The 26957-nt window shown below is 37.9% G+C and overlaps 1 protein-coding gene and 1 long non-coding RNA gene across 2 annotated transcripts; one reads left to right on the top strand and one right to left on the bottom strand.

Annotated features, from left to right (window-relative positions):
• Positions 1-1836: 1836 nt before the first annotated feature.
• On the bottom strand, positions 1837-3334 carry LOC125224701 (retinol dehydrogenase 13-like). The gene is made up of 2 exons (XM_048128135.1): positions 2327-3334; positions 1837-1932 (listed from the first exon to the last, which is right to left on the bottom strand). Exon 1 carries the CDS (start codon positions 3291-3293, stop codon positions 2343-2345), a length of 951 nt encoding a protein of 316 aa, XP_047984092.1. The 5' UTR covers positions 3294-3334; the 3' UTR covers positions 1837-1932; positions 2327-2342.
• A 12149-nt stretch (positions 3335-15483) lies between these two features.
• On the top strand, positions 15484-18187 carry LOC125224773. Its single transcript, XR_007176919.1, has 5 exons — positions 15484-15587; positions 15676-15820; positions 16035-16305; positions 16988-17186; positions 17889-18187. It is a non-coding gene; the product is annotated as an uncharacterized LOC125224773 (long non-coding RNA).
• The last annotated feature ends 8770 nt before the right edge of the window (positions 18188-26957 follow it).

Genomic DNA, 26957 nt, shown 5'->3' with positions numbered 1-26957 from the left:
CAATACGAACGTTTCCGGAGAAATACGAAGGAAAACCTTTCCGCACTACATCTATAGTACTTATTATAATTTATTATCTGCCGTAACTGATTTATTTCAGGCTAATAGGATAATTTCCCGATAGCAAATGAGTTTATGAGTTATGAGGTACAACCGGGAACATAAATCCGCACACCACTACCGTGTTGGCTCGCGTGCCTCACGGTTTTGGATTGCACGAACCACCTAGTAGGGAAAAATTGGGTGAAATCAAATATTCAAACCCTCGGCGCGTTTTCACGACGTTTTCAAGCGTAATGAAACGTTAGGGCGACTCGTATAAAGTAACGTACTAACATGTTTATTTCTAAGCGGGTATCAAAGGATCATATTGCTCGCTGTTTTAGTAGATAATAAAGTATGCAATGTTATTCTGAAATAATAATGTTTTTCGTTTCAACTCGAGCAGATTAAATATGTAAATACTCTTATTTATTCGACTGCTCAAACTTCTAAGCGGAAGCTAGTTTTAAAAATAAATTATACTACTTTTATTACATTTTAGCAGATTGCCAGTTTATCTACGGTACATAAGTACCCGCTTTTAGTGCCTATTTGTACAGTAATAGTACATTACTTCAGAGGCCGGGAAAATGAGGATTTCCGGCCAAGTGGGTATATAGGGGATAGGGATACGAGACCGGGAATCCGTTTTCACGCCGAGGCATGTATAGTGCTTTTCTCAAACATACAATGAAATAAATAAAAAAAGCTCTAAAGGACAATATTGCCTGAAAAATAATATGAAATCCCTTTACAGTCCTCTCGAGTTGTTGCGCCCAAAAAGCGATACTTCCCAGCCCATTTTAAGGAACGTAAAGACAATATTTCATTGCATGTTTGAGAAAATATATTTTTCCAGTCTGCATTCTACAGAATAATCCAGACTCCGACATTTCATGAGTATCTAACATCAAGTATGGATGAGTTTGGAGGAAATGTGGTACATTCTTACGGGCAAGTTTTTACAATGTTTGCGTGGTGAATATAAAATCTTGAGTTAAATGCGCTTACATTGTGTTTCCAGCCAAAAAAAAAAACATTGCTACTATGGAAGTGACACGGCCTCTCATTAGGTCATCAAAGTATACATAATTGCTTAAGTAGTTAACTAGCTGTTGATTCTTTTGCATGGGAAATAATTACGTACCTCTACCACGAGTATTTAACGATTTAGAGGACACTGGTGATGTCTATTTTTTTTTTCAAATGTGTATTGAAGTGATATCATGATCCATACTAATATTATAAATGGGAAAGTGGGTGTGTCTGTTTTTTTGTCCGTCTTTCACGTCAAAACGGAGCTACCAATTGAGGTGATTTTTTAGGTGGAGATAGTTGAAGGGATGGAGAGTGACATAGGCTACTTTTTGTCTCTTTCTAACGCGAGCGAAGCCGCGGGCAAAAGCTAGTATTAAAATAAAGAAACATGTCATTTGTTCTTATAATAAATTAAGAACACGCAAAAATATTTAGGGAAATATGATTTTTGCCACTTCCAGGCTGCAAAACAGCGCCATCTAGTTTTATCTCTAAAAGGCCCAATAATTTCAGGGGTACAGTGTTTTGTATGGGCTTTGTCAGTCCCGGTATATATCGTCCTTGATACATACCTATTCAATTTCTAGCTTTTTTGCTTTTTAAGAGATTTATGTCGTCTACCGATAAAATTTTAGATAGTAATGTAATTTGTAATAAAATTACACAATCGTGATACGCTGGTATAGATAACTTATACACTTCTGTTATATAAATTATGCCTATAAAGGTAAACTGTTTGGATTTGGAATGATGTCATAGGTATGAAAAAAATATATTTTGTGAAAGTTTCTTTATTTTCCAAACAGCATCTTATAGTCAAGAGTGGATTTCATGTCTTTGATCTTAAAGCACTGAAATGAAATGAAATGAAATATTTATTTTCCAAGTAGGCATATTACAATGCGCTTATGAACGTCAAATAAAACTACGCCGGCTCTAACCCTACGCCTCAGCCTCGAGAAGATTTCAGTCCCCCCTCAGTTGGAGGAGGGTATCCACTATGGGACCGGCAAGAAACTCGGCGGGCCACTTCTTTTCAAAACATTACATCTTATATTTAACATGCATTAAAAAAAAACAAGATACAATTTAATAAGCAAAAGTATTCATAAAAAAAAATATTAACACAAGAAATTATACAAAGTACAAAGCTATTATGATTATTAATAAGAGATGTTAGAGATGTATAGAGTCTCTAAGTGTCAAAGTACATCTAAAAAAATTATACATGAAGAAAAAAACCGAATGTTCTAAAAGGCAATTTATTTCAATTTAACTATCTTCTCAGACACTTCCCACAACTTGCGGGCTACGTACACATCTTGTGCACTTTTCGAGGGTTTCACTTCACGGCAGTCTTTAAAGTAACGACCGCTGACTGACGCGACCTCTGGTGCCACGGCGAGATAAACCGAGGTTTGAGCACCTTCCCAGGTATCTTTGAAAAAATACTTCAAAATGGGCAGTAAGTGGCCAATCACTGGTACGTAATTTAAGATCTCGGTAACCACGACTCCCGGATGCAAACAATTAACGGTAACACCGATTCCTTGCAACTGCCGAGCCAGCTCAACAGTCATCAATATGTTGCACAATTTAGATAAAGCATATACCTTGCTCTCGTGTATCGTTTCATCCATTTCTTTCTCGCCGTTAAGGTTATCAAAATCGATGATCCCCTTTTCATGCGCTATAGAAGAGACATTGATTATGCGACTAGGTGCTGAAGATTTTAGTTTCGGCAGAAGCAAGCATGTCAGCAAAAATGGTCCAAAATGGTTGGATTGCATGCCTAGAAGCAGTCCATCTTCGGTCTTCTCCAGTTTCGAGCCGTAAATGGCAGCGTTGTTTATAAGAATGTCGACTCGTTCTTCTGTGTTGTTGATGTTGTCGGCGAATTCCCGGACGGATTTCAAGGAAGCGAGATCGAGGTGTCTGTAGTGCACATCAAGATTGCTGGTGGCAGCGATGATCTCATCGCGGGCGACGGTGGCGCGGCCCTCGTTCCTGCACGCCATAATCACTCGCGCCCCCCTCTCCGCGAGATTCTTGGCAGTTTCAAATCCGATGCCCGCATTTGCGCCGGTCACTATAACCACTTTCCCTACCAAATGTCGACTGCTTTTGCAGATACCGCACGTTATTCTCGTATAAGCCCAGAAAGCGAATATGAGGAATAAGAGTATGAATAATAACTGTGTTATTAAACACATTGTGACGTGTCCACCGCACGGAGTCTCCTACCACACTGAGATAGCAATGATAGCGCCGAGTACTATAAGTAGGAAGATTTGCTGTCCAAATGTTATCTTATCATTTCAAAAATCTTTCCTGTAAACGTAAAAAACAAATTTGAGCGCTATTTATTTATTTTATAATTATTTTTATGCTCTGTCAGAATAATCTGTCAGAACCATAGAGTAATTGTCAATATTATTATTTTATTTTTCCACAGTCGCGTTAAATAAGTATCAATTTCGACTTCGTGAGTTTTCTAAATGAAAACTAATAAATATAAAAGGATGGTCCCGGGTTTAAACCGTAGTAATTAAATTCCTGATTTAACACAAATATTATGTCCGTTATGGATGTATGAGTATGGTTTCCGATGAATTTAAGTACGGGATACCCCCATTTGCCAGAATTTCATTTGCCATAATTTTATTTGCCATCCTATTCAACAATCATAATATTGTTTCTCATAACATCTTATGCCATAATCATTGTTTACTATATTAATCTAGTGCCAGAAACTTTGTTTCCCATAAAGTCAGTTTCCATAATGTCATTTGTCAGAATCATCGAAATCCGTAATTACCACATTCCATACCATCATTTTTCATACAAATTAGCGTCCAGAAAAGTCAATTTCCATAATGTGCTTTGGCAGAATCGAAAACTACTATAATAGGTACTAGAAGGACTAGAGAATGAAACTGCTATCAGAAAGTAGGTTAGGTTAGGTTAGAACTGTGACCCCCCGGAAAATGAAAATACTATCAGTGTTGGCGGGGAATAACGGGATTATGTCTAAAACTCCAGATTTTGTAAAAACGATGTATTAAAAGGTCTTCACAATGAATATCGACAATGAATATTGACAGGAAAAAATTATATGACAGAACAATTGAAATTAGAAGTATGTACATATGAAAAAGGAACTACAAATCATCCTCTTCGCTGCATTGCTATTAGAATTTGAGTAGGAACTTCGCAATTTAGATCTTCATCTAAACATGCCCCCGGGCGTTGAAAGCTAGCCTTTCAACCAGACTCGCTTGTTGCCACCGGGAGTGGGCAAATCTTACTGAAGGACCTGCGTATTAGTCCACCTGCAGTCCTTATATCTGCTACTCTAGCAATTCCGTCGCTTCCGGGATGTGTAGCGACGACTCGACCCAATTTCCACTTCAAAGGTGGTAGGTTGTCCTCCTTGATGAGGACCAAGGTATCCACCTGTAGCGCGTCACTGTTCGTGCGCCATTTTGTTCTGACTTGGAGCTCAGAGACGTATTCTTTACTCCATCTGCTCCAAAAATGCTGCCGTAATTGCTCAATACGTTGGTAACGACTGAGGTGATTGAATTTATGATCTCTGATGTCTTTTACCGGCAATGAGGTTAAGGGACGCCCAATCAGAAAATGACCCGGAGTGAGCGGCAGCAGGTCTTGCGGATCTGACGACATGGGAGTAAGTGGCCGAGAGTTCAAGATCCCTTCTATCTGGACCAGCACAGTGTTGAGTAGCTCGTACGTTAAATTACAATCTCCCAGCACTCTTTTTAAATGAAATTTGGTAGACTTAACACCGGCTTCCCAAAGGCCTCCTGAATGTGGTGAATATGCCGGAATAAAATGAAAGTTAATCTTTTCGTGAGCTGCAGTCTCTGCCAATGAATTGCAGTTGCCCTTCAAGAACTTAGATAGCTCGTTGTATGCGCCCACAAATGATGTGCCGTTATCAGAATAAATATCTGATGGCAGACCACGACGAGACACAAAACGACGTAACGCTGCCAAGTAACAGTCACTGGTTAAATCACCAACTAACTCCAGGTGCACTGCTTTGGTGGTGAAACATACGAAAATTGCTATGTACACCTTTACAAGCCTACATCCACGGCCCTGACGACTAGCAGAAGTCAGAGGGCCAGCATAATCAACACCAACAGTCTTAAAAGGCATACCTGGATCAAGACGTGACGCTGGCAGGTTGCCCATCAACGGCGCGACAATCTGTCCTTTCATGCGAACGCATTTAAGACATTTTTGAAAACACGATTTCGCTAAGTTAGTCCCACCGATTGGCCAATATTCATCTTTAATAGATGATAATAATAATTGCGGGCCTGCGTGCAATAACCTCTTGTGTTCAGATTCAAATAACAATTTCGTGAATCGGTGTTTAGCATGAATCACAATCGGATGCTTTTTCTCAAATGAAAAGTTAGAGTTATCGATTCGACCTCCTACACGCATTATTTTCTTGTCATCCAAAAATACGTTAAATTTAAGCAAAGGGCTTTTCTTTGGAAGGCACTGACTGCTCAATAATATATCATATTCTGGAAATGATTCCGTTTGAGAGACCCTAATGACTATATTTAATGCGGATCTCAATTCCCTATCATTTAAGTAAGTTGTTGAAGTATTTTGCTTTCTACACAAACTCACAAAGCGCATAATATATGCGACGGTTCGAATAAGCTGTGATAAATTAGAAAATCGAGAGAAATCAATAAAATCGTCACCACATACATCTCGATTATTCGTAACACTCGCGTGAAGTACAACTTCAGGCCGAGTTTCAGGTAACACCTGCCCTACTACCGGACTTGCCGGCCATTGCGTCTTATCCTGTTTTAAGAATGTAGGACCTGACCACCATATATCCAGAGTCTTTAGAACTCTGGCAGGTACCCCACGAGAAACGTGATCAGCAGGATTGTCATGTGTTGGCACATGCCGCCATGTAGAGTTTCCAGTCTTTTCTAATATTTCCGCTATACGATTGCGAACAAAGGGTTGTAACTTACTAGGTAACATTCGCAACCAGCCTAGCACAATTGTGGAATCTGTCCAAAAAGTGACACTTGTAAAACTAAGTCTTAGCGAGTCAACTACCTTTTCATATAATCGAACTCCGGCTAACGCACCGCAAAGTTCGAGCCTCGGGATAGTCGTGGGCTTATTAATTGGGGCCACGCGACTCTTAGCTAATAGCAGCTTAACCACTACGTCCCCTTTCTCATCGATGCTCCTCAAATATAAGCAAGCGCCATACGCCCGCTCGGATGCATCTGTGAATATATGACATTCAACTTCCTTATATGACTCACATAAAACTAATCGTGAAATGCGAATGTCATTGAGACAAGGTAGATCGAAGGCAATATCTTCCCAAAGCTTAATTATGTCAGGAGTTAACTTCTGATCCCATGAGAGTTTCAGTAGCCATAAGCTTTGCAACAACATCTTCATGCGAATGACACAAGGAGCCAGCATACCAGTAGGGTCAAATATTTGTGCCACTGCTGACAGCAAATCTCGTTTAGTGTTTCCGTCAAGTGAACATTTACCAACCGGGAAACATAATTCATCAGACCCTGGATGCCAGCTAAGTCCCAAGGTTTTACTTGGTTCAGTGCCAATATTTAAATTTAATTGAGACGTATCAGAGTCGGCCATGAGTTGGGGTTCATTAGACTTCCATTTTCTTAAATTCATACCCGCTGATGCTAGAGTGCACGTAACCTTGCTTTTAATCGAACACAACTCTTGCAAATCATCCCCGCCAGTGAGCAGATCATCGACGTAAAAGTCGTGAAGGATGATCTCGCGAACGACTTCATCTTCACACTCAAGACCCAACTGTTTTAAACACCGAGTTGCCAAATAGGGTGCACTGGCAGTTCCGTATGTGACGGTGTTTAGCTCGAAGATCTTCAAAGGTTTTGACGGGTCATCACGCCACAAAATCCGCTGAAAGTATCTGTCATCAGGATGAACTACTATTTGCCTATACATTTTTTCAACGTCCGCTGAAAGAATGTACTTATGTTGCCTGAATCGAAGCAGTATAGATAAAAGGTCGTCCTGTACAGTGGGCCCTACCATCTGAATATTATTCAAAGATACCCCAGAGCTGGTAGGAGCACTAGCATTGAACACTGCCCTCAGTCTCGTAGTGGTACTTTCCCTTAAAATCCCATGATGACTGATGTAATACGCTTTCTGCTCTAATCTAGACTCTTTGCACTCACTCATGTGACCAAGTGACTCGTATTCTGCCATAAACTCTTTATACATGTCTCTAAAAGTAGGACGTGAATAAAATCTACGTTCTAGTGACAAGAAGCACTGTTTAGCGCGGTTAAAAGAATTTCCTAGGACGCTAGGATCCTCCTTCAACGGTAACCGCACGCAAAATTTGCCATTTTCCAACCTAGTGACAGTTTCAGTGAAATGCTTCTCGCACGCCTTCTCCTCGGGAGAATAATGAGCGTCTTTATTACAGACCTCTTCAAGCTGCCAAAACCGTGACAGTTGAGTTTGAATCTCATCATTTATCAAGTTGGCGTTAGAAGTAGAAATGACATTAGTGAAATGACATTTAATAGGTTGCGACGAAGTTGACGCATGGCCGCTCATCAACGGACCAGCTACTATGTATCCCAATTTAGTTTCACATAGAACAGTTCGTTCATCACCTAACTCAATTTTGTGTGACCCTAACAACGCCCAAAATAATTCACCTCCAATCAAAATATCAATTTCAGACGGGGTGTGAAAGTTAGGATCAGCCAAGCGCAGATCAGTCGGTATGTTCAAACGCGACAAGTTTTGAGAATCAATCTGATTATAAGGTGTGGGATCCGTTATAGATGGCAGCACACAACACAGCAGACGAGTGGAGTAGGTATCATCTAACGACTTGATCGGTACTTGGCATAGGTTACTTACAGGCGTCGTCAATTTGTTCACTCCTATGATCGACTTATTTACCTGATAAGCATCTATATTTAACTGACGACACAACTTCTCAGTTATAAGACTTGTTGCGCTGCAATTGTCTAGCACTGCCTTTACAATAAATTCGCGATTATTGTTATCATATACTTTAATCAATGCAGTTGCTAGTAGCACGACGTCTTGCTCAGGTGCGGACGACTGAGACGCTGATGCTGTACTCATGCTGGCTGCTAACATAGCAATGGGCGCGCGCTCCACCCCCGACGCCACCTGCGTCGATGAAGTGCCTGCCTGCGCTCCTGACCGCTCACACGAACTTGAACCTGCATTCAAACTATGATCTGCGAGATGAATAAGCGTGTTATGTTTACGCTTACATAACTTACACCCTGGTTTCTTGCACTGGTTGGCATAGTGACCGCCACGGAAACAGTTGAAACATACCTTATAAGTCGGCAACAATTTAAGTCGCTCGTCATTACTTAAGGCAAGAAACTGAGCGCAGTTGTTTAAAGTGTGTTCACCACTACATTTCGGACACGGCTTAGCCATGGAAGTAACACATTGTTTGGCGGTTTGTGTAGAAAGCAAAGTCCTATGTTTCGACGCGGTTTTAGCCGGCTGACTCGATTGACCGGCGCCTGAGGCGCTCGATAACTCCAAAGTTTCAATGAAGTCTGCACGATTACGCATAAAATTGATAAAACTATCAAATGAAACAGGTCTATTTTTATCTAAGCTTCCTTTATGTTCTTCCCATTCACGAAATGTCACACTATCTAACTTTTTACTAATAATGTGAATTAACAGCGTATCCCAATGCTTGACAGGCTCGCCTAGTGACTCTAAGCATCTCAGATTTTTATTCACTTCATCCATGAGGCGTTTTAAGTGCACAGACGACTCTTTTGTGATCGGCTCAATGTTAAATAATGCCGACACGTGATTTTGCAACAGTAATCTTTTATTGTCATACCGTTCACACAAGAGTGTCCATGCTACTGCGTAATTGGTCTCGGAAAACTCGACAGATTGTATGACTAAGGCCGCAGAGCCTTCCAACGATGCTCGCAAGTAATGAAATTTATTAATGTCATCGATGTCATCGTTCGAGTGAATTAAACTTGTAAAGGTGTCCCTGAAACCTAGCCAACCTTCGTATGCGCCTTGGAACTTTGGCAACTGTATAGTTGGAAGCTTAACGAGTTTCTTATTTGCTGTACCACACCGCGACTCACGATTGCTACAAGATTCAAATTCATCGCGTTTTTTATTGAATTTGTCGAGCATCTCGTGGGCCTGCGCGAGCACAGAAAAATAATTTGTTAAGAACTCGTCGCGGTCTGCCAAATATGCGTCTATATTTTCAGCGCTACATTCTAACTGAGTCTGCACATTATCGTAGAGCTCATACAACGATTCTATCTTACCTGTGCGCAGCTGCAGCTGATTGGCTTCGACTTGAGTAAGAGACGACAGAGACGACTCCTTTAATTTAGCTAGGTAATTGGAGAAAACTGTCAGTTGACCTTTATAACTGCCTCTTTTCCGAATTAAATCTTTTTCATTAGCCATTTTGGGAAGCTGGTGTGCGTAGACCTTGAATAAAACAAGAAATTAATATGATGTACCTACGCACTTTTGAACATTCACAATACATAAAACAATATTCACTAACCTGGAGTTCATAAAGCCCTACCTATAAAATACCTGAACTGAGAGTGCTGGTCCTAATAAAGATTCCTCGCACACTCAACACTGGCGTATTCTCCGATGTCCTGAAGATTTTTCCACAGGGCTCGGCAGCCGTAACGAATCCGCAGTGAGATGGTAATTTACGGTGGTTCCCTCTCAGTCCTTCAATAATTCCTGGTTCCTTTATTATTATCCGGTTCGAAGGACCATGTTGGCGGGGAATAACGGGATTATGTCTAAAACTCCAGATTTTGTAAAAACGATGTATTAAAAGGTCTTCACAATGAATATCGACAATGAATATTGACAGGAAAAAATTATATGACAGAACAATTGAAATTAGAAGTATGTACATATGAAAAAGGAACTACAAATCATCCTCTTCGCTGCATTGCTATTAGAATTTGAGTAGGAACTTCGCAATTTAGATCTTCATCTAAACAATCAGACAGTAGGTTAGGTTAGGTTAGAACTGCGACCCCCTGGAAAATGAAACTGCTATCAGAAAGTAGGTTAGGTTAGGTTAGAACTGTGACCCCCTGGAGAATGAAACTGCTGGAAAAGTAGGTTAGGTTAGGTTAGAACTGTGACCCCTGGAAAATGAAACTGCTATCAGAAAGTAGGTTAGGTTAGGTAATAATATGGGCAACAATTAATATGGAAATAATTGCTTATGGCGTTTGAATATTCTATGAAACCATATTATTGCACTTAATAATATGGCTAACAAATAGTATGGCATTGTATGATTATGGAAGGTAATATTCGGATAAACAACGAGTATGTCATATGATTTTTATGGTAAACAAATCATTCGGGCAAATGAAATTCAGGCAAGTTAGATTCGGGCAAATGAATATTATGTTAAATGACTGTCGGGCAAACAATAGACAACCTTTAAGTACCTATTCATTTGTATGGGACTTTTAGGAACTTAATTACGTCCTCATAAAACACTGCAATTCTTTAATTCTAGGGTTCCGTACCAAAACGGCATTTGCTTAGTGTGGACTGCTCTAGTTCAATTTATTAGATGAGCAAATTATTTTAATCTGCAATTAGTTTTTGTATAGCTTTATAACACCCCGCTACCCCTTTAATTAATTACACCCTAAATTACCTAACTTAAGTCCAAATTGTTAGCCCTAATTAAATCAATACACTATTAAAAATTGGCCATTAAAACAAATACTGTGATCGTCTAGTAAGTGGTAGGACCCCGTAGTTGTGCGTAGCAATCCAGATTCTTTTTACCTTTAGGAACTTGCTATTAGGGGTAAATTTAAGTTGATAAAACTAAGGCAGTAATATATTCACTTGAGGTATAATAAGCTGAGAGAACGTCATTTGTGAAAGAATTTAGTGCGTTGAGATAAAAGTGTGTGAGAATGGTAAAATTGTGTAAGGAATATAAATACAGGAAATATATTAAAAATAAATACAAGACATTATTTAAAATGGGGTTAATTGTTTCCGACCCACGAGTCCCTTATACGTAGGAATAATAGGTGTATAATATAATATAGCCTATTATAAGGACCTCGCTCGAGCATATGTACAAACTAGGTTGCTGGTTCAATTTATGCTTTATCAAACATTGAACAAATGGGATCCTTAGAACAAAAGTAAACTGATGTAAAGTGTCTTTGCTCTACTTAAAAATGTACTACCATAATAGTAGATATCAAATATTTAATCAAGGATCCTTTAATCCCGGTATAATTTTATATGTTTTGGGATGTTTCTGCAACCAAGTCCTCTAACGTCAGGATAGAAACTGCTCTGCCTACCCCTGGTCTATCAAGGAAACAGAATATCTATTTTGATACCCTTTATTGGGCCTATTCATTGACCTTCTTTTGATACTAAGACAAATACTTCATTGATCTAGCCTTTCGAACGACAAAACCCCAGACTCACACGCCATCCCATATATATATTTTGGTTCGGCCATAGCCATCGAAGGTTGTCCAAGATCACAAAATATAAATTCTATATGCGTGCAATTTCCCACGTTCCGAGTATAGTGGTCCATTGCTTGACATCGTGTTTCACTAGTCAATGCTAGAATTGTTTGGTCTCCCAGACAACGTTATCGTTAACCATATTATGAAAATGGAATGATGATTCCAAAGTCTGCCAATCTCGAGGCCAGTGTCAATGATTCAACTTTTGTGAACAATCTTATTTTTATATCAATGATTCTCCTTGATAGCGACAGGATCCTAACATCCATAGATGTCCTATGCCTCCCTAGTATTTAGTATTAGTATTAATTCCCACAAGTTATCCTTTAACTCTAATAAAGTTTACATGTTATGAACAATAAATAAAGTTATTAATCCTACTTTCATTGATATAGCAAAATTATCTTACTTAAGGATGAGACAATAGTATGAAAATCCTTCTAATCACCCAAAGAGATTCTAGCTAATAGAATGTGTATGTACATAAAGTAAATATGTGTAATATTTTATGTATCTATTTGTTATATATAGTAGTCATATTAGAGATACTCAGATCCGAATTTTAATTAATAATATTCCAAATTAACCGTTAGTGTTAATTGTATGTAATAAATAAATTGAAATTTGAACGACTTTAAATAATTACCACATAAATATAACATTCATGAATATCTTGTTCATATGAAATGAATAAGTACCACTATTTAAAATTATCACCTTCAAAAAATAGCACTAATCTAAAATTACAACTATAAACACATTCAAAATAAACAATTTGGACACTTACTTGTAGTCTTCTAGTCTACTTTACCAAGATACCTTCTCGCCAGTCTCCAACCTCTCAATCTTGTATCTCAAGTCCGCTTCCTACTTAAACTCCTGATGTGTTCCTTCAACGATTCCTAGTCGAATGCCTACCGAACCCTCAGATGTGAACACCTCAACGTTCCCTCGCCGAATGCCCTCTCTGACGCTGCGCTCTGAGTTTTATTGTCCCGATTTTAACGCATGCGCTGTGTTGTTTTATGGCAAATAGTGCCTGATTGTGCCAGTTGTGCCTAAAACGCCTATTGTGCCGGTTTTGCCTATTGTGCCTAAAACGCCTATTGTGCCGATTTTGCCTATTGTGCCTAAAACGCCTATTGTGCCGGTTTTAATTCCGAGAATTTCTATTTTTAATTTGTTGGAATTCCATTTCGTATGTAAGTTGTTTTCGTTTTATTTATTTGCAATTTTTAAGTTTTTATCTCTGTATGCATTTGTTTCTAAGCATAATTATTATAGTTATATCTTATGATTTGAACCGAGGACTGTGTGGTCCGTTACATCTGCCCCTTTTATTTTCGTTTGATTCAAAATAACATTTTGTGTTAAACGAAAATAACCAATAAAATAATTCAGTTATTGAAATTTTCAATTTCCCATTTTCATAGTTGTGGTGAATAAAAATGACCAATACTCAAAAGAACCTCACTGATCCAGCACGAATTATGAACTTAATAGTTACCCAGACACATGAGTCAAATTGCCATCAGCCAGAATTTTCATTCCAGTAAAAGCATTTGGTTGTGAATCAAATGTACCCTAATGGTAAAATCCTTGCATCCTCATATGGGTAGTTAGTCACATTGTCCGACAGGTAACCCGCTATCTCCATTGTACAGATATTATGAACTTACAAAGATCTCTTCACTAGAAAGAAAAAGCCTTTCTATTCTCAGGTAGCCACTGACAACTGTTCTCCCCATAGTTCAAGGAACCAGTCCACAACTCAATACTAATCAATAATTTTCCTCCTTTCTCGGCATAATGTCCTATGTATAATTATAAGAGTAATCAGACAATCAATGTTTTAATCAAATCAACAATTTTAAAAATATGATTCCATGTTAAGTCACATTTTTTTTTTTTATATATGCCAGACAAAATTATCTGATTTATCCCATAAAGACACAGGGTGTGTGTTTAGTTCGTTTGTTAGCGGCATGTAGAGTATGTTGTTACCAAAAGAATGTACCTGTAAAAGGTATAAATTATTTATCCTAACACCTAACTCTCGTGGTAACAAGTTTGTGTAACCCTTTCCCCATTCTAAAATTCCAATAACTGCCGTCACTATTCTCAAACTTGCAAACATGAGGAAACCCTTCATATCTTCAAACGACTCTTCATCCATTCATCTAGCTAAACCTCTCTTCTTTCTATTATGCGAATCTCATTTATACTACTCGTTCAGATTTCATCCTTCCTCATACGCTCAATTTTACTGTTTCTGACATACCTGCAAGTCCACTTAGATAATGACAGTAAAAATAATGTATGATATCATAATTAAAAAGCTCTCTCTTTTTCCTGTTGCTATTTAAATTTTTCAAATTGTTCAAAAATTAAAAATCATAAACATACTTATATCATAAGTATAGGTACTATGTTATTCTTTACTTTATGAATCAGCCTATGCAATCACGTCACGTCTTACATTTAACTTTCACATTAACCCTATACAAATGGCACGCAAAATTGTACGCAAACCTGCAAAATATCGTATGTGATGCCAATTACCGTTAAGTATTAATTACCTACATCTTTGTTAACCTATAGTTCAAGACGCAAAGTTAAATTATGGAAGATGATACTGCTAAGAATTCTCCTTTTGTAAGTAGCAAAAATAATACAAGTACCTAACTTGTTACGCCTAGCTGTTCTGATAACATCTTCTAACTCTATGACATAACTATCTTCTAGTATTATCGTTACAAACATACACACATACCCACATACTGAACTATCATTAGCTTAATAAACCTATCGAACGCGCATGTGACACTGTTTGAGTTGCAGGCGTCCATAGGTTACGGTAACCACTTTACATCAGACGGGCCTTATGCTTGTTTGCCACTGACGTAGTACATAAAAAAGATGGAAAGACACATGAGTGAAAGTTTCCAAACATGACGAAATATAAGACTTGGTTGCACATAATAATGTACGTACTATTTTTCTAAATAAATGATTGCAACGACTGTTGCATTGTTATTCAACGATGGTAATATGGCTAAAGTACCGTAGGTACACCGACATCTACAGATCCAACTGAAATCTTACTTTGTTTCGTAAACGATTGAACAAGAATTACGTTTCGAACAGTATGCGAGCGAAGCAGCGGGCAAAAGCTAGTAAATCCTGTACTACTACCTATTTATCTCATTTTATAACTAATATTATGATTCTACGATCCGTTATTTAGCAAAACATAGAAAGTTTGAAATTTGGTGTTCTTCAACTGACCTTTTAATTTGTCATAGTATACTAGCAGTCTAAACAAAGTTTTACTATAATAATAATATTTTTCTCCTCAATGAAACTCCACAGAATATATTTATTATCATGGATGTTTCCCTTGTATACAAGCATGTCTTTATCCATTCAAATAGGCATATCGTCGCTTAGCACCCATAGCACAAAATTTGATAGGTTTGGGGCTAAGTTGAACTGTGTAAGATGTCCCCAATATTTATTTATTTATTTCATATTCATATATAAAAAAAAAAACATTAAGATTGAATGTAAACGTCAAATCACTGTCTTTATTTTATTATTCTACAATTCGTTCCACATAGTCTGCAGAGCCCCATTCATACTGGATAAATTTTAGTCGCATCCGGTCCGTCAAATGTCTTAAGATCTATAGAGCCCTTTTGATTTTTCTATGGCAACATTTGCTATGCTGACGTCATTGCCACGTCATTACTGTCAGTCAGACAGAAGTAAAAGAAAAAATGGATGCCGTTCAGACGTAGACGCATCATTTGGAACTGAAAATTACGTAATTTATCGACCTGCTGGCTTGTATTTGTTATAAATCATAAAAAAGTGAGTAATACATTAACTAAGTAATGTGATAAATACAACACAAAATGTGTATAACGAATGTAATAAATAAATGATTGTTTGGTTTTAGATTATGGAAAACATCATGAACAATAATGAAACAAACCGAACCTTTAGCTACAATAATAAAATGACCCCATGACGCCAGTGGAACTACGTGGTTTTCTTTCATGATGATTTGATGATACCACAATGGAATTAGCCAAGTTTTCGCCGTAAGTAATAATGTATTTAACTTGTCCATCACAAAGCAGTTCATAGTTTAGTTTAAACCTTGACTTGCTAAAATGGTAAAATGTTTTCCAATAGAGAGATTGTCTAATTCCTATAGCGCACTACAATAACATTCTAATTCTGGTCTTAGAGATGGAGAATTTTAGTAAGCCTACAACTTCCTATTTCTTATGTCCGCCTATTTACATGTTTCAGGTATTGGGTGCTAGATGCCCCTTGGAGTTAAGCCCCAGTGCCACTATACTACCTTACCAGTTATGTGTGGGTGTTGTAGTCCTAAGACACCCCGGAGGTACAAAGGGCCTTCACAAACTCACGCCACGCCTTCCTATCTTCAGCAACCCTCGTGACCTCGCTCCACCAGCTCAAACCTGCCAGTCGCAGCTCATTTTTCGACGGACCGCTTCCATGAGTAGACAAGGCACCGACGATCACGGCTTGCATCACCTGTACTGCTTCGTAATATGTAAGTTACACTTTTAATGTCTAATGATTCTGTAATCTGTTAACTAATCTCACCTAGTGTTAATAAAATTATTTGTATGCCTTGAATTATAAGGTACGGGTTCGAACCGCGACCCATTGTCCTTGAGAACTGTCATCTGATATTTGCCAGTTGCTTTTGAGTGAAGGAAATCATCGTGAGGAAACCAGACTAATTTCAATAAGACCTATTGAAAATTAGTGCCTACGCCAAATCCTGGAATTAGCTGTCAAGCAGACTTCATGCTTCCATGAGCCGTGGCAAACGCTGGAATAATACGGAATAGTACTGGAATAACCAAGCAATGTTGATTTTAAGCAAAAATTGTATAAATGAAGAATGTAAGCATTACCGAATGTCTATAATAAGAATCATGCTTAGTTTGTAATCAAGTAGGCCTGTACAAAAAATGCCCCTTCAATTTTTATTTATTTATTTACCTTTTATGTTGTTGTTAAGTCAATTATTTCAATTTGGTTTGATTAAATTTTATTTCGATAATAGTTTAGTATGATAAAATTTGAAATTCATTCCGTAATTAAAGTAGACCACAATTAATAAAATGATCAAATACCTATATAGTCATAAAATCTCTGCCAACTTTATTCTTATAACTAGGACTTATTTCCTACTTAATTAATAAATATTTTCTTAAATTTTCCAGAGCATGCTGAACAATGCTGACATTATACTAGGATCAACGTCCTGCCCCTTCCCCGGCTATGTACAAATTGGAACTCCATGCCCCTGCATGCCCCTTTGACTGAGCAACATGTGTGTGCTCGAAACACATTCAATTGCAACAAAATGATTCCCAGGCTGACCTGGCTCAGCTCTTGTATGTCTGATCTACATAGACAATGGTAAAATATTTTATTTATTTATTTTTTATTCTTTGGTTTACTCTAAGGTAAATTATATTATTTGCTCTTATTCCTGATTCTAGAGGTAATAATAGCAAGTCTACTACAGACTGACTCCATTCGTTCATTCAAACTATTATACTGTGCACTATATTTGGCACAAACACTACTACTAAGTCTAAAATCTTAAGTCTAGCTTATCTACCTAACCAGTCAAATTGATCTATGCTAACCTACTGCATCCACTGATAACTGGTTCAAAAAATCAAAACACAGACTGACGGATAATCTGACAAAGTCATAAATATAGGAAACCTATGATCAACTCACTTGCTCTATTTTATAGTATACTAGATTTACTCTAATCACAATCTATTGATAAATATTTTAAAAAGCTTGCTCTTGGCAATTATGCTTTCCTATTGTAACCTTGGGTCATATTGTAGACTACTCCATAGTTAATATATTTACTAGCTACATGCTACCTAAAGAACTGAAATTTTATAAACTCATTAAATGGGATGACAATACAATATTACAATATCATTAAAAGCCGACTTCATGAAGATGTCTGACAAACAATGCAATTCATTATATGACTTGTTGACCTGTATGTATAAAAAAAAGGAATGCACATCCAATAGTGGAATTGCATTCTAAATGTTTTAACTGAAATGTATTTATCCTTCATTTTTGTTCCAGGTTTCAATGAAAGAGTGAAAATTCTTCTCCATGTACAATCACTTTCAACGCCTACACTGACTACACCAAATATGATCATCACTCAACGTGTCTCACATCAAGATACTTTTCAAAAGTCATCAAGAAGTGGAACAATATTTTTTTTTTCCATTATTGCCTGAATAATCCTAACTAAAAGTTATTTCTCTATTCTATTTTTCCTGCATGGAGTGGCGCTTTTCCGTCTAATGGAACCAACAAGAACATGTATGCTCTGGGTTTTTATTGTGCACCTTTCCAATATTACTAATAAAGCATTTTGTGAGTGTTTCATTTACCACCTTCCTTCATAATTTTGCTAGCGTGTGATTCACCATATCCCTAATTATTAAATGCAATAGCTACTGCAATCTGTTCACTGATGGGAATCATTTCATGTTAACACAGCTCTGAATACTATCTTATATAATGACTCAGACTGACTGTCAATAAAAATATTCCTAGCTATAAGCTTGCCTGAGATTAATGAATGGTGTGCCTAACTCCTTACTTGAGTACTTAAGAACTATGCTTAATTTCTAGATTGTATGTTCTAAATTCTAGACGTTCTCGTCAATAAGCTACTTGATTGTTTGTCTCTTTCAAGTAATTATAATTTGTTCACACTTCAGTGGAAGACAACTAATCCTTAGTTGTTAGTAAGTATAAAAATAGCTCATTGCTACTAGTTTCTCTATGATTATGAATACTATTATTTATTTTATTGTTAATCTCATTTAAAGATAAATCAAAATCAGATCAATCTATTGACAACTTAAGATTAAACAACCTCTATTTGTCAGTATAATCACAGCTACAATAGATATTTCACAGCTTAACGCTTCTCTAGATCAATCATCATTTTATTTCCTAGTTTTTCTGTAGCTGATAACAGCTTATCACTAATCATTGATAACACGGAAAAGGGGCGAGAAGATAGTGAGGTAAGAGTGAACATGATGGTGTTCTTGCTGTCAAAGTGACATCTACCAAGATATGCGACACTGTTGACACATGAAGAATAGATTTTGACAAAATGTACTTAATCAAGTCTGTGTATCGCATACTGTCATTAATTTAGCTTATTCTGTTTCTTAAAAGAACATGCCAATACTAGCAACTTGTACATGACATATATACATACTACATGCCAAATCTAGTTAGAAATCAATTCCTACAGAGGCCCATAGAGCAAAGTACCTAAAATACTAGCAATATTTCCTTGCTTATTTCTACTTAATTTAGTGATACTGGCAGATATATTATAACCAACAGAACGGAAAATCTTGATTCACTAAACAGTAAAAGTTTCCCTTAACATAAAACATGTACAGCGTTTTAATATTTAATTATTTTGATGTATCTAAGTATTTATAATCTTCCATGATATCGTTTTAAAGGACCCTCGACACAAAATTACCACAAGACAGTCGATCTGTGCGTAATTGCTTTCAGTAACGACTAGTTTGTTTTAGTACAAAACTTTCCCAGTAGATAAATATAACCGATACCATTGAGGTTTTATTTTTGCTATAATCTCTTCATTATCGCAACAGAATAAATATTAGCTAGAAAACGAATAACTTTTCTAAAATTGCCATTCCGATTGAATTGTTTCATTGACAGCTGGTTTGACATTTTTACAATAGCCTCAAATACTTTCTTCTATCCCCGGTGTCCCTAGTCGATGACAGTTTTCTGCACGTGTTATCTCTTATCAGTCTGTACGCACGTTGTTGATCGATAATTATGTTATTGTTTACATACAATACCATGTGCACACGCGATTCCAATTATCGTATAAAGCCGCGTCCTAAGTTCGTAACGGGTAACGTTTATAAGTTTAGTTTATGCTAGAAGCGCAAACTGTCATTAGTTCTTTGAATAGTGAATTAAAGTGAAATAAAAATCTAATTAGATAAGTGATAAGCCTACAATGGTTTTAAAATTACACAGCTATGTCTAAAGTGAGTGAAATGTGTTGTGCAAAGTGCAATGTTTCTGTTTCAATATCGGATTATAACTTTGTTTAAAAATCCAGGTTAGTGACCTTAAACTTACAAAACTTACTTCAAGATGAAACGTATCTTAGAAAACTATCAATAGCTTGATTGCCCCTTAGACTATTACGCAGTGGTTAATAAGAATAGACGAATGATACAAAATTAACATAAAGTTTCAGCATGAAGGATAGCAAGTTCCTAAAAAGGATATCTCATTCACAGCAACACTTTGTGACAAAATGTCACTTGAATATGCTAACAATTGGACATATTTAGGGTCTATTACATCCTGGTCACGGCACCACTTTATAACACCCCGCTACCCCTTTAATTAATTACACCCTAAATTACCTAACTTAAGTCCAAATTGTTAGCCCTAATTAAATCAATACACTATTAAAAATTGGCCATTAAAACAAATACTGTGATCGTCTAGTAAGTGGTAGGACCCCGTAGTTGTGCGTAGCAATCCAGATTCTTTTTACCTTTAGGAACTTGCTATTAGGGGTAAATTTAAGTTGATAAAACTAAGGCAGTAATATATTCACTTGAGGTATAATAAGCTGAGAGAACGTCATTTGTGAAAGAATTTAGTGCGTTGAGATAAAAGTGTGTGAGAATGGTAAAATTGTGTAAGGAATATAAATACAGGAAATATATTAAAAATAAATACAAGACATTATTTAAAATGGGGTTAATTGTTTCCGACCCACGAGTCCCTTATACGTAGGAATAATAGGTGTATAATATAATATAGCCTATTATAAGGACCTCGCTCGAGCATATGTACAAACTAGGTTGCTGGTTCAATTTATGCTTTATCAAACATTGAACAAATGGGATCCTTAGAACAAAAGTAAACTGATGTAAAGTGTCTTTGCTCTACTTAAAAATGTACTACCATAATAGTAGATATCAAATATTTAATCAAGGATCCTTTAATCCCGGTATAATTTTATATGTTTTGGGATGTTTCTACAACCAAGTCCTCTAACGTCAGGATAGAAACTGCTCTGCCTACCCCTGGTCTATCAAGGAAACAGAATATCTATTTTGATACCCTTTATTGGGCCTATTCATTGACCTTCTTTTGATACTAAGACAAATACTTCATTGATCTAGCCTTTCGAACGACAAAACCCCAGACTCACACGCCATCCCATATATATATTTTGGTTCGGCCATAGCCATCGAAGGTTGTCCAAGATCACAAAATATAAATTCTATATGCGTGCAATTTCCCACGTTCCGAGTATAGTGGTCCATTGCTTGACATCGTGTTTCACTAGTCAATGCTAGAATTGTTTGGTCTCCCAGACAACGTTATCGTTAACCATATTATGAAAATGGAATGATGATTCCAAAGTCTGCCAATCTCGAGGCCAGTGTCAATGATTCAACTTTTGTGAACAATCTTATTTTTATATCAATGATTCTCCTTGATAGCGACAGGATCCTAACATCCATAGATGTCCTATGCCTCCCTAGTATTTAGTATTAGTATTAATTCCCACAAGTTATCCTTTAACTCTAATAAAGTTTACATGTTATGAACAATAAATAAAGTTATTAATCCTACTTTCATTGATATAGCAAAATTATCTTACTTAAGGATGAGACAATAGTATGAAAATCCTTCTAATCACCCAAAGAGATTCTAGCTAATAGAATGTGTATGTACATAAAGTAAATATGTGTAATATTTTATGTATCTATTTGTTATATATAGTAGTCATATTAGAGATACTCAGATCCGAATTTTAATTAATAATATTCCAAATTAACCGTTAGTGTTAATTGTATGTAATAAATAAATTGAAATTTGAACGACTTTAAATAATTACCACATAAATATAACATTCATGAATATCTTGTTCATATGAAATGAATAAGTACCACTATTTAAAATTATCACCTTCAAAAAATAGCACTAATCTAAAATTACAACTATAAACACATTCAAAATAAACAATTTGGACACTTACTTGTAGTCTTCTAGTCTACTTTACCAAGATACCTTCTCGCCAGTCTCCAACCTCTCAATCTTGTATCTCAAGTCCGCTTCCTACTTAAACTCCTGATGTGTTCCTTCAACGATTCCTAGTCGAATGCCTACCGAACCCTCAGATGTGAACACCTCAACGTTCCCTCGCCGAATGCCCTCTCTGACGCTGCGCTCTGAGTTTTATTGTCCCGATTTTAACGCATGCGCTGTGTTGTTTTATGGCAAATAGTGCCTGATTGTGCCAGTTGTGCCTAAAACGCCTATTGTGCCGGTTTTGCCTATTGTGCCTAAAACGCCTATTGTGCCGATTTTAATTTCTATTTTTAATTTGTTGGAATTCCATTTCGTATGTAAGTTGTTTTCGTTTTATTTATTTGCAATTTTTAAGTTTTTATCTCTGTATGCATTTGTTTCTAAGCATAATTATTATAGTTATATCTTATGATTTGAACCGAGGACTGTGTGGTCCGTTACAGCTTATATTCGTTATGAAATGTGTCGTTACGGTTATTTGGCTAAGCCAAGCCATAAACAAACCAACAAACATCGTCCCTCAGTTCACAGTGCAGTTTGCGAAGTGCCCACATTGTCCCATCAGCAACTTTCATAATGCGCTCCCCATTTTAGTCCAATGCGCGAACACATTGACCGTAACATATTTTTTTACATTAAAACATTTTGAGTGTGTCATGACCGCCACTAGGTGAGTGTTTTATTGCTGCAATGTGTACCTATTGCTGTATTGTTGTGTTGTCCACTTTCTGTTTTATGTTATACTAACATTACTAACAATTAGCTTTAAAATCTTCAATCCATACTAATATTATAAATGGGAAAGTGTGTGTATCTGTTTGTTTGCCCGTCTTTCACGGCAAAACGGACCGACGAATTGACGTGATTTTTAAGGTTCCGTAGTCAACTAGGAACCCTTATAGTTTCGCCATGTCTGTCTGTCCGTCCGTCCGTCCGTCCGTCCGTCCGTCCGTCCGTCCGTCCGTCCGTCCGTCCGTCCGTCCGCCCGTCCGTCCGTCCGTCCGCGGATAATCTCAGTAACCGTTAGCACTAGAAAGCTGAAATTTGGTACCAATATGTATATCAATCACGCCAACAAAGTTCAAAAATAAAAAATGGAAAAAAATGTTTTATTAGGGTACCCCCCCTACATGTAAAGTGGGGGCTGATATTTTTTTTCATTCCAACCCCAACGTGTGATATATTGTTGGATAGGTATTTAAAAAATGAATAAGGGTTTACTAAGATCGTTTTTTGATAATATTAATATTTTCGGAAATAATCGCTTCTAAAGGAAAAAAAAGTGCGTCCCCCCCTCTAACTTTTGAACCATATGTTTAAAAAATATGAAAAAAATCACAAAAGTAGAACTTTATAAGGACTTTCTAGGAAAACTGTTTTGAACTTGATAGGTTCAGTAGTTTTTGAGAAAAATACGGAAAACTACGGAACCCTACACTGAGCGTGGCCCGACACGCTCTTGGCCGGTTTTTTGAAGTGGAGTGGAGATAGTTGAAGGGATGGAGAGTGACATAAATAAATAAATATATTATAGGACATTCTTACACAGACTGATAGGCTACTTTTATGTAATCTTTATACATAGACGACTCAGGAACAAATATCTGTGCTCATCACACAAATAACTGCCGCGGCGCAAAAACATAGGCTACTACGTAATGTAAAAACTAGTAATGTATAAGTACTAACCATTATGGATCATTTGTTGTCTTAAATACTTAATAAATAAGTTAAATAAAATTAAAACGAGACTTATTCACGACACGCTAAAGCTGCGTTTTCACTTAGTATTCTGAACAGTTCGTTCGTGCACCGTTAAAGGTGTGGAAGTCAAGTGTTTTCATCTGCGCACACGAAAGAACAAATGCTCAACGCAGCTTTAGATACGTTTAATATTGTCCCCATGTCAGAAATGTATGTATATATGTCAACATTAAATTAGCCAACAATTTAATTAGAAATAATTACAGTTTGTTACCAGATCATTTATTTACAATGATAGATATACTTACCTACCTACGTGTCAAGATTGATAAACAACAATTGACAATGACTTTAATGTTATGATTAAGGTCCTCTCACACTAATTAATCCATTTATTATGTATGGAAACGAAAAAAAATTTTTTTTTCGAATTTAACAAAAAGCGATATACAGGTTGGTTCCTGGTGATGAACCTAACTGCGTGTCGAATTTAACGGAAAACAAAAAAAACACGGTGTATACAAAACAAAGCGATAAAATATAAGAACCTCGTTGACTAAGGTCGGTTGATAAACACGAAGCGTTGTAACATTGGCCGAACGAGCGTTGCTGCACGTTGTCACTTGGCAAAGTTTCGGGCTCCATTACGACAAAAATATTTAGTATGCAGAAGAAAAGTATCTCTACGTCAGGACAATTTGGAGGTCTTTTTCGGTACTTTGGAGACTAATAATTAAATACATCATAATAAACTAGTTTCGTATACTTGAAATAAAATATTTTTTGCAGTGCACGAAAGAAAGCACCACATAATTGGAACAAATATATGAACAGTTATAGTTATGTTTAAACATAATTTCTATTTAATAAGCCAAAGAAAGATATAAAGTAAATGAATTGACTGTGACGTCACCTCAGTAAGGTGCATTAGGGTAATCCCGAAAGTCGTCAAATTACCAAAGTCGTATAAAAATCACCATTATTTCCATCATATCAAGATTCCCCTTTCGGAATTACCAAATATAGCGTGTGACACTGGCTTTACGCCTAACGCGTCTCAGAGAGGCGGCACGAGTCAAGAGAGAGATAGACGACTCCCTATGAGAACCAATCGAGGTAGACCCCCGGCTCGCTTCCTGACGGACTAAGCCGCGGGTCAACCTTAGCTGGTTATTGTGTGCAACTAGCTTCGTTCAAAACACGTAGCGGCTGGCAGCGCGGCGTTTGACAGTGAGACAGTGGCCGTTAGCTTTCACTCGAGAACGCACGCGTATCCGCACGACCCTTTGTCTAATTTTTATTGTGTTAGAATGTTTAAAGTTAAACTGTTGTGTTACTTCAACTAAAATATAGCTTGGATTCATTAAACCGTTGTTGTTACTTTAAAACGTCCCGCTATATTCTGGCTGCCCAACGTTCTCGAAGTGTGTAGGTACGCCATATTCTGGCTGCCCAACTTTGTGGGTCTGGAACGTTCTCGATGTGGGTGTGTTACACTAGCTACGTATAGTGTTTTGTGACTATTTTTGTGTTGCGTTTTCAAAATGTCTCGTGGACGTCGAGCTGGTAGACACTCGTTGGGGACGCATAACGATGACTCTGATGCTGACAACAACATCACGATGAATCAGGATGCTCTGACGGCGATGCTCACGACCTTGCAACAGACTCAGAATGAGTTTTGCCAGCAGTTGTTACGTGAAGTTAGGTCTTCTACCCCGTCACAGGCCGACGCCACAGCTGCCGCCGTCGCCGCGGCTACCACGTTTGCTGCGGTAAATGGAAATTTCGCGCAGTGTACGGCGCGTTACAGCGGCAGCAAAGACGAGCATTTAGAAACTTTTATTGACAGCATTGAAAGCTACAAGTCCTGCATGCACATAACGGATGAAAATGCCGTTCGTGGTTTGTCTTTGTTATTAACCAAAGACGCAGGTATTTGGTGGCAAGGAGTAAAGCTTGAGATAAGAACATGGGAAGACGCAATTAATAAGTTACGATGTGCATTCGGCGAGCGCCGTCCTCCCTTTGTCATTTACACGGAGCTGTTTTCTATGGTACAAGGTGAGGAGACCACGGAATTGTTCGTCGCAAAAGCAAGGGCCCTGTTAGCTAAGCTCCCACCAGAGGACCTAAGCGAGCGGGTCCAGTTAGATATGGTGTTTGGCCTTTTGGATCGCCGTATACGTAAACGTCTTAAAAGAGAGAACATAGATTCGTTTGCTACCTTGTTGAAAAACAGTCAAAGCATAGAAGACGCTAGAAAAGAAAATCATGTTCCTGTTTCGAAGAAAAACATCGTTCAAAGCGATCATCAAGGTTCGACGGCGAGCGTTTCTCCGAATCGCGGTGGAAGGTCGCGCGCAAGTGGCGCGAGCGACGTTGCCACTCCGCGCGCCGCCGCCGCCGCCGCCGCCTCCTCTGTCGACAGCAGCGCTTCAACGTCGCAGCGTTTATATTGCGTATATTGTCGTCGCGGCGGTCACAATAAAGACAAATGTGAAAAGCTAGGTAAAAGTGAAAAAAGTGATAAGTGCGTAGATAACAAAGTTGTTGATAAGGTTAAGTGTTACGGTTGCGGTGCACCGAACGTTATTCGGTCAAAGTGTTCAAACTGTAACTCTAAATCGCCTAAATCCGGTTCGGGCTTGTCGTTTTATGCGGTTGATATCGTCGACGACGCCGCTGCTCCGCGCAAAGGCGCGTCGAGCGTAAGCGGCGCCTGCGCGTCGCAACCTGCACCGCCGCCCGACGGTGACGGCGCGGCTTCGCGTGCACGGCACGGCGAAAGTCCCGCCGCACGGCGAAACTTAAGTCCTGCGCGCGCCAACGAGTACTCGCGAGAGCGCGATACTTACACCGCCGGTTATGAAGAGTCGGCGGGCGCTGCGGACGCGCCGGACACCATTACCGCGCCGATTGTTAACCCTTCGCCTGCGCACTGTAGTAGAGGTAACCCTGCTCATGCAGTGGGGAATTTAAATGTTAATCTGTAAGAAGGACTGGATTTACAATCTGTTGATTGTAAATCCAGTGTTTGTCAAACTTTTTGTGAAGAGGTCGGCGATGTTAAAACTTCTCGCCGTCCTATTTTGAATATCAGTATACTTGGTGCAAATGGCACTGCACTTGTAGATCCTGCGGCTAAAACTAGTGTCGCCGGTCACACGCTGTACGCTTTCTTGTTGAGTAAAGGACACCCATTAGTGTCGTCAACGCGAATTGTTAGGTTGGCCGACGGTGTCAGCAGCGAAAGAACTGTGTTCACTGCAGAGGTGGAGGTGACACTTAAGTACAAAAAGGGAA

This window comes from Leguminivora glycinivorella, chromosome 3, assembly GCF_023078275.1.
Source record: "Leguminivora glycinivorella isolate SPB_JAAS2020 chromosome 3, LegGlyc_1.1, whole genome shotgun sequence".
NCBI classification, from domain to species: Eukaryota; Metazoa; Arthropoda; class Insecta; order Lepidoptera; family Tortricidae; genus Leguminivora; species Leguminivora glycinivorella.
The sequence above is the reverse complement of the archived record's forward strand: the minus strand, read 5'-3'. Positions and strand labels throughout refer to the sequence as shown.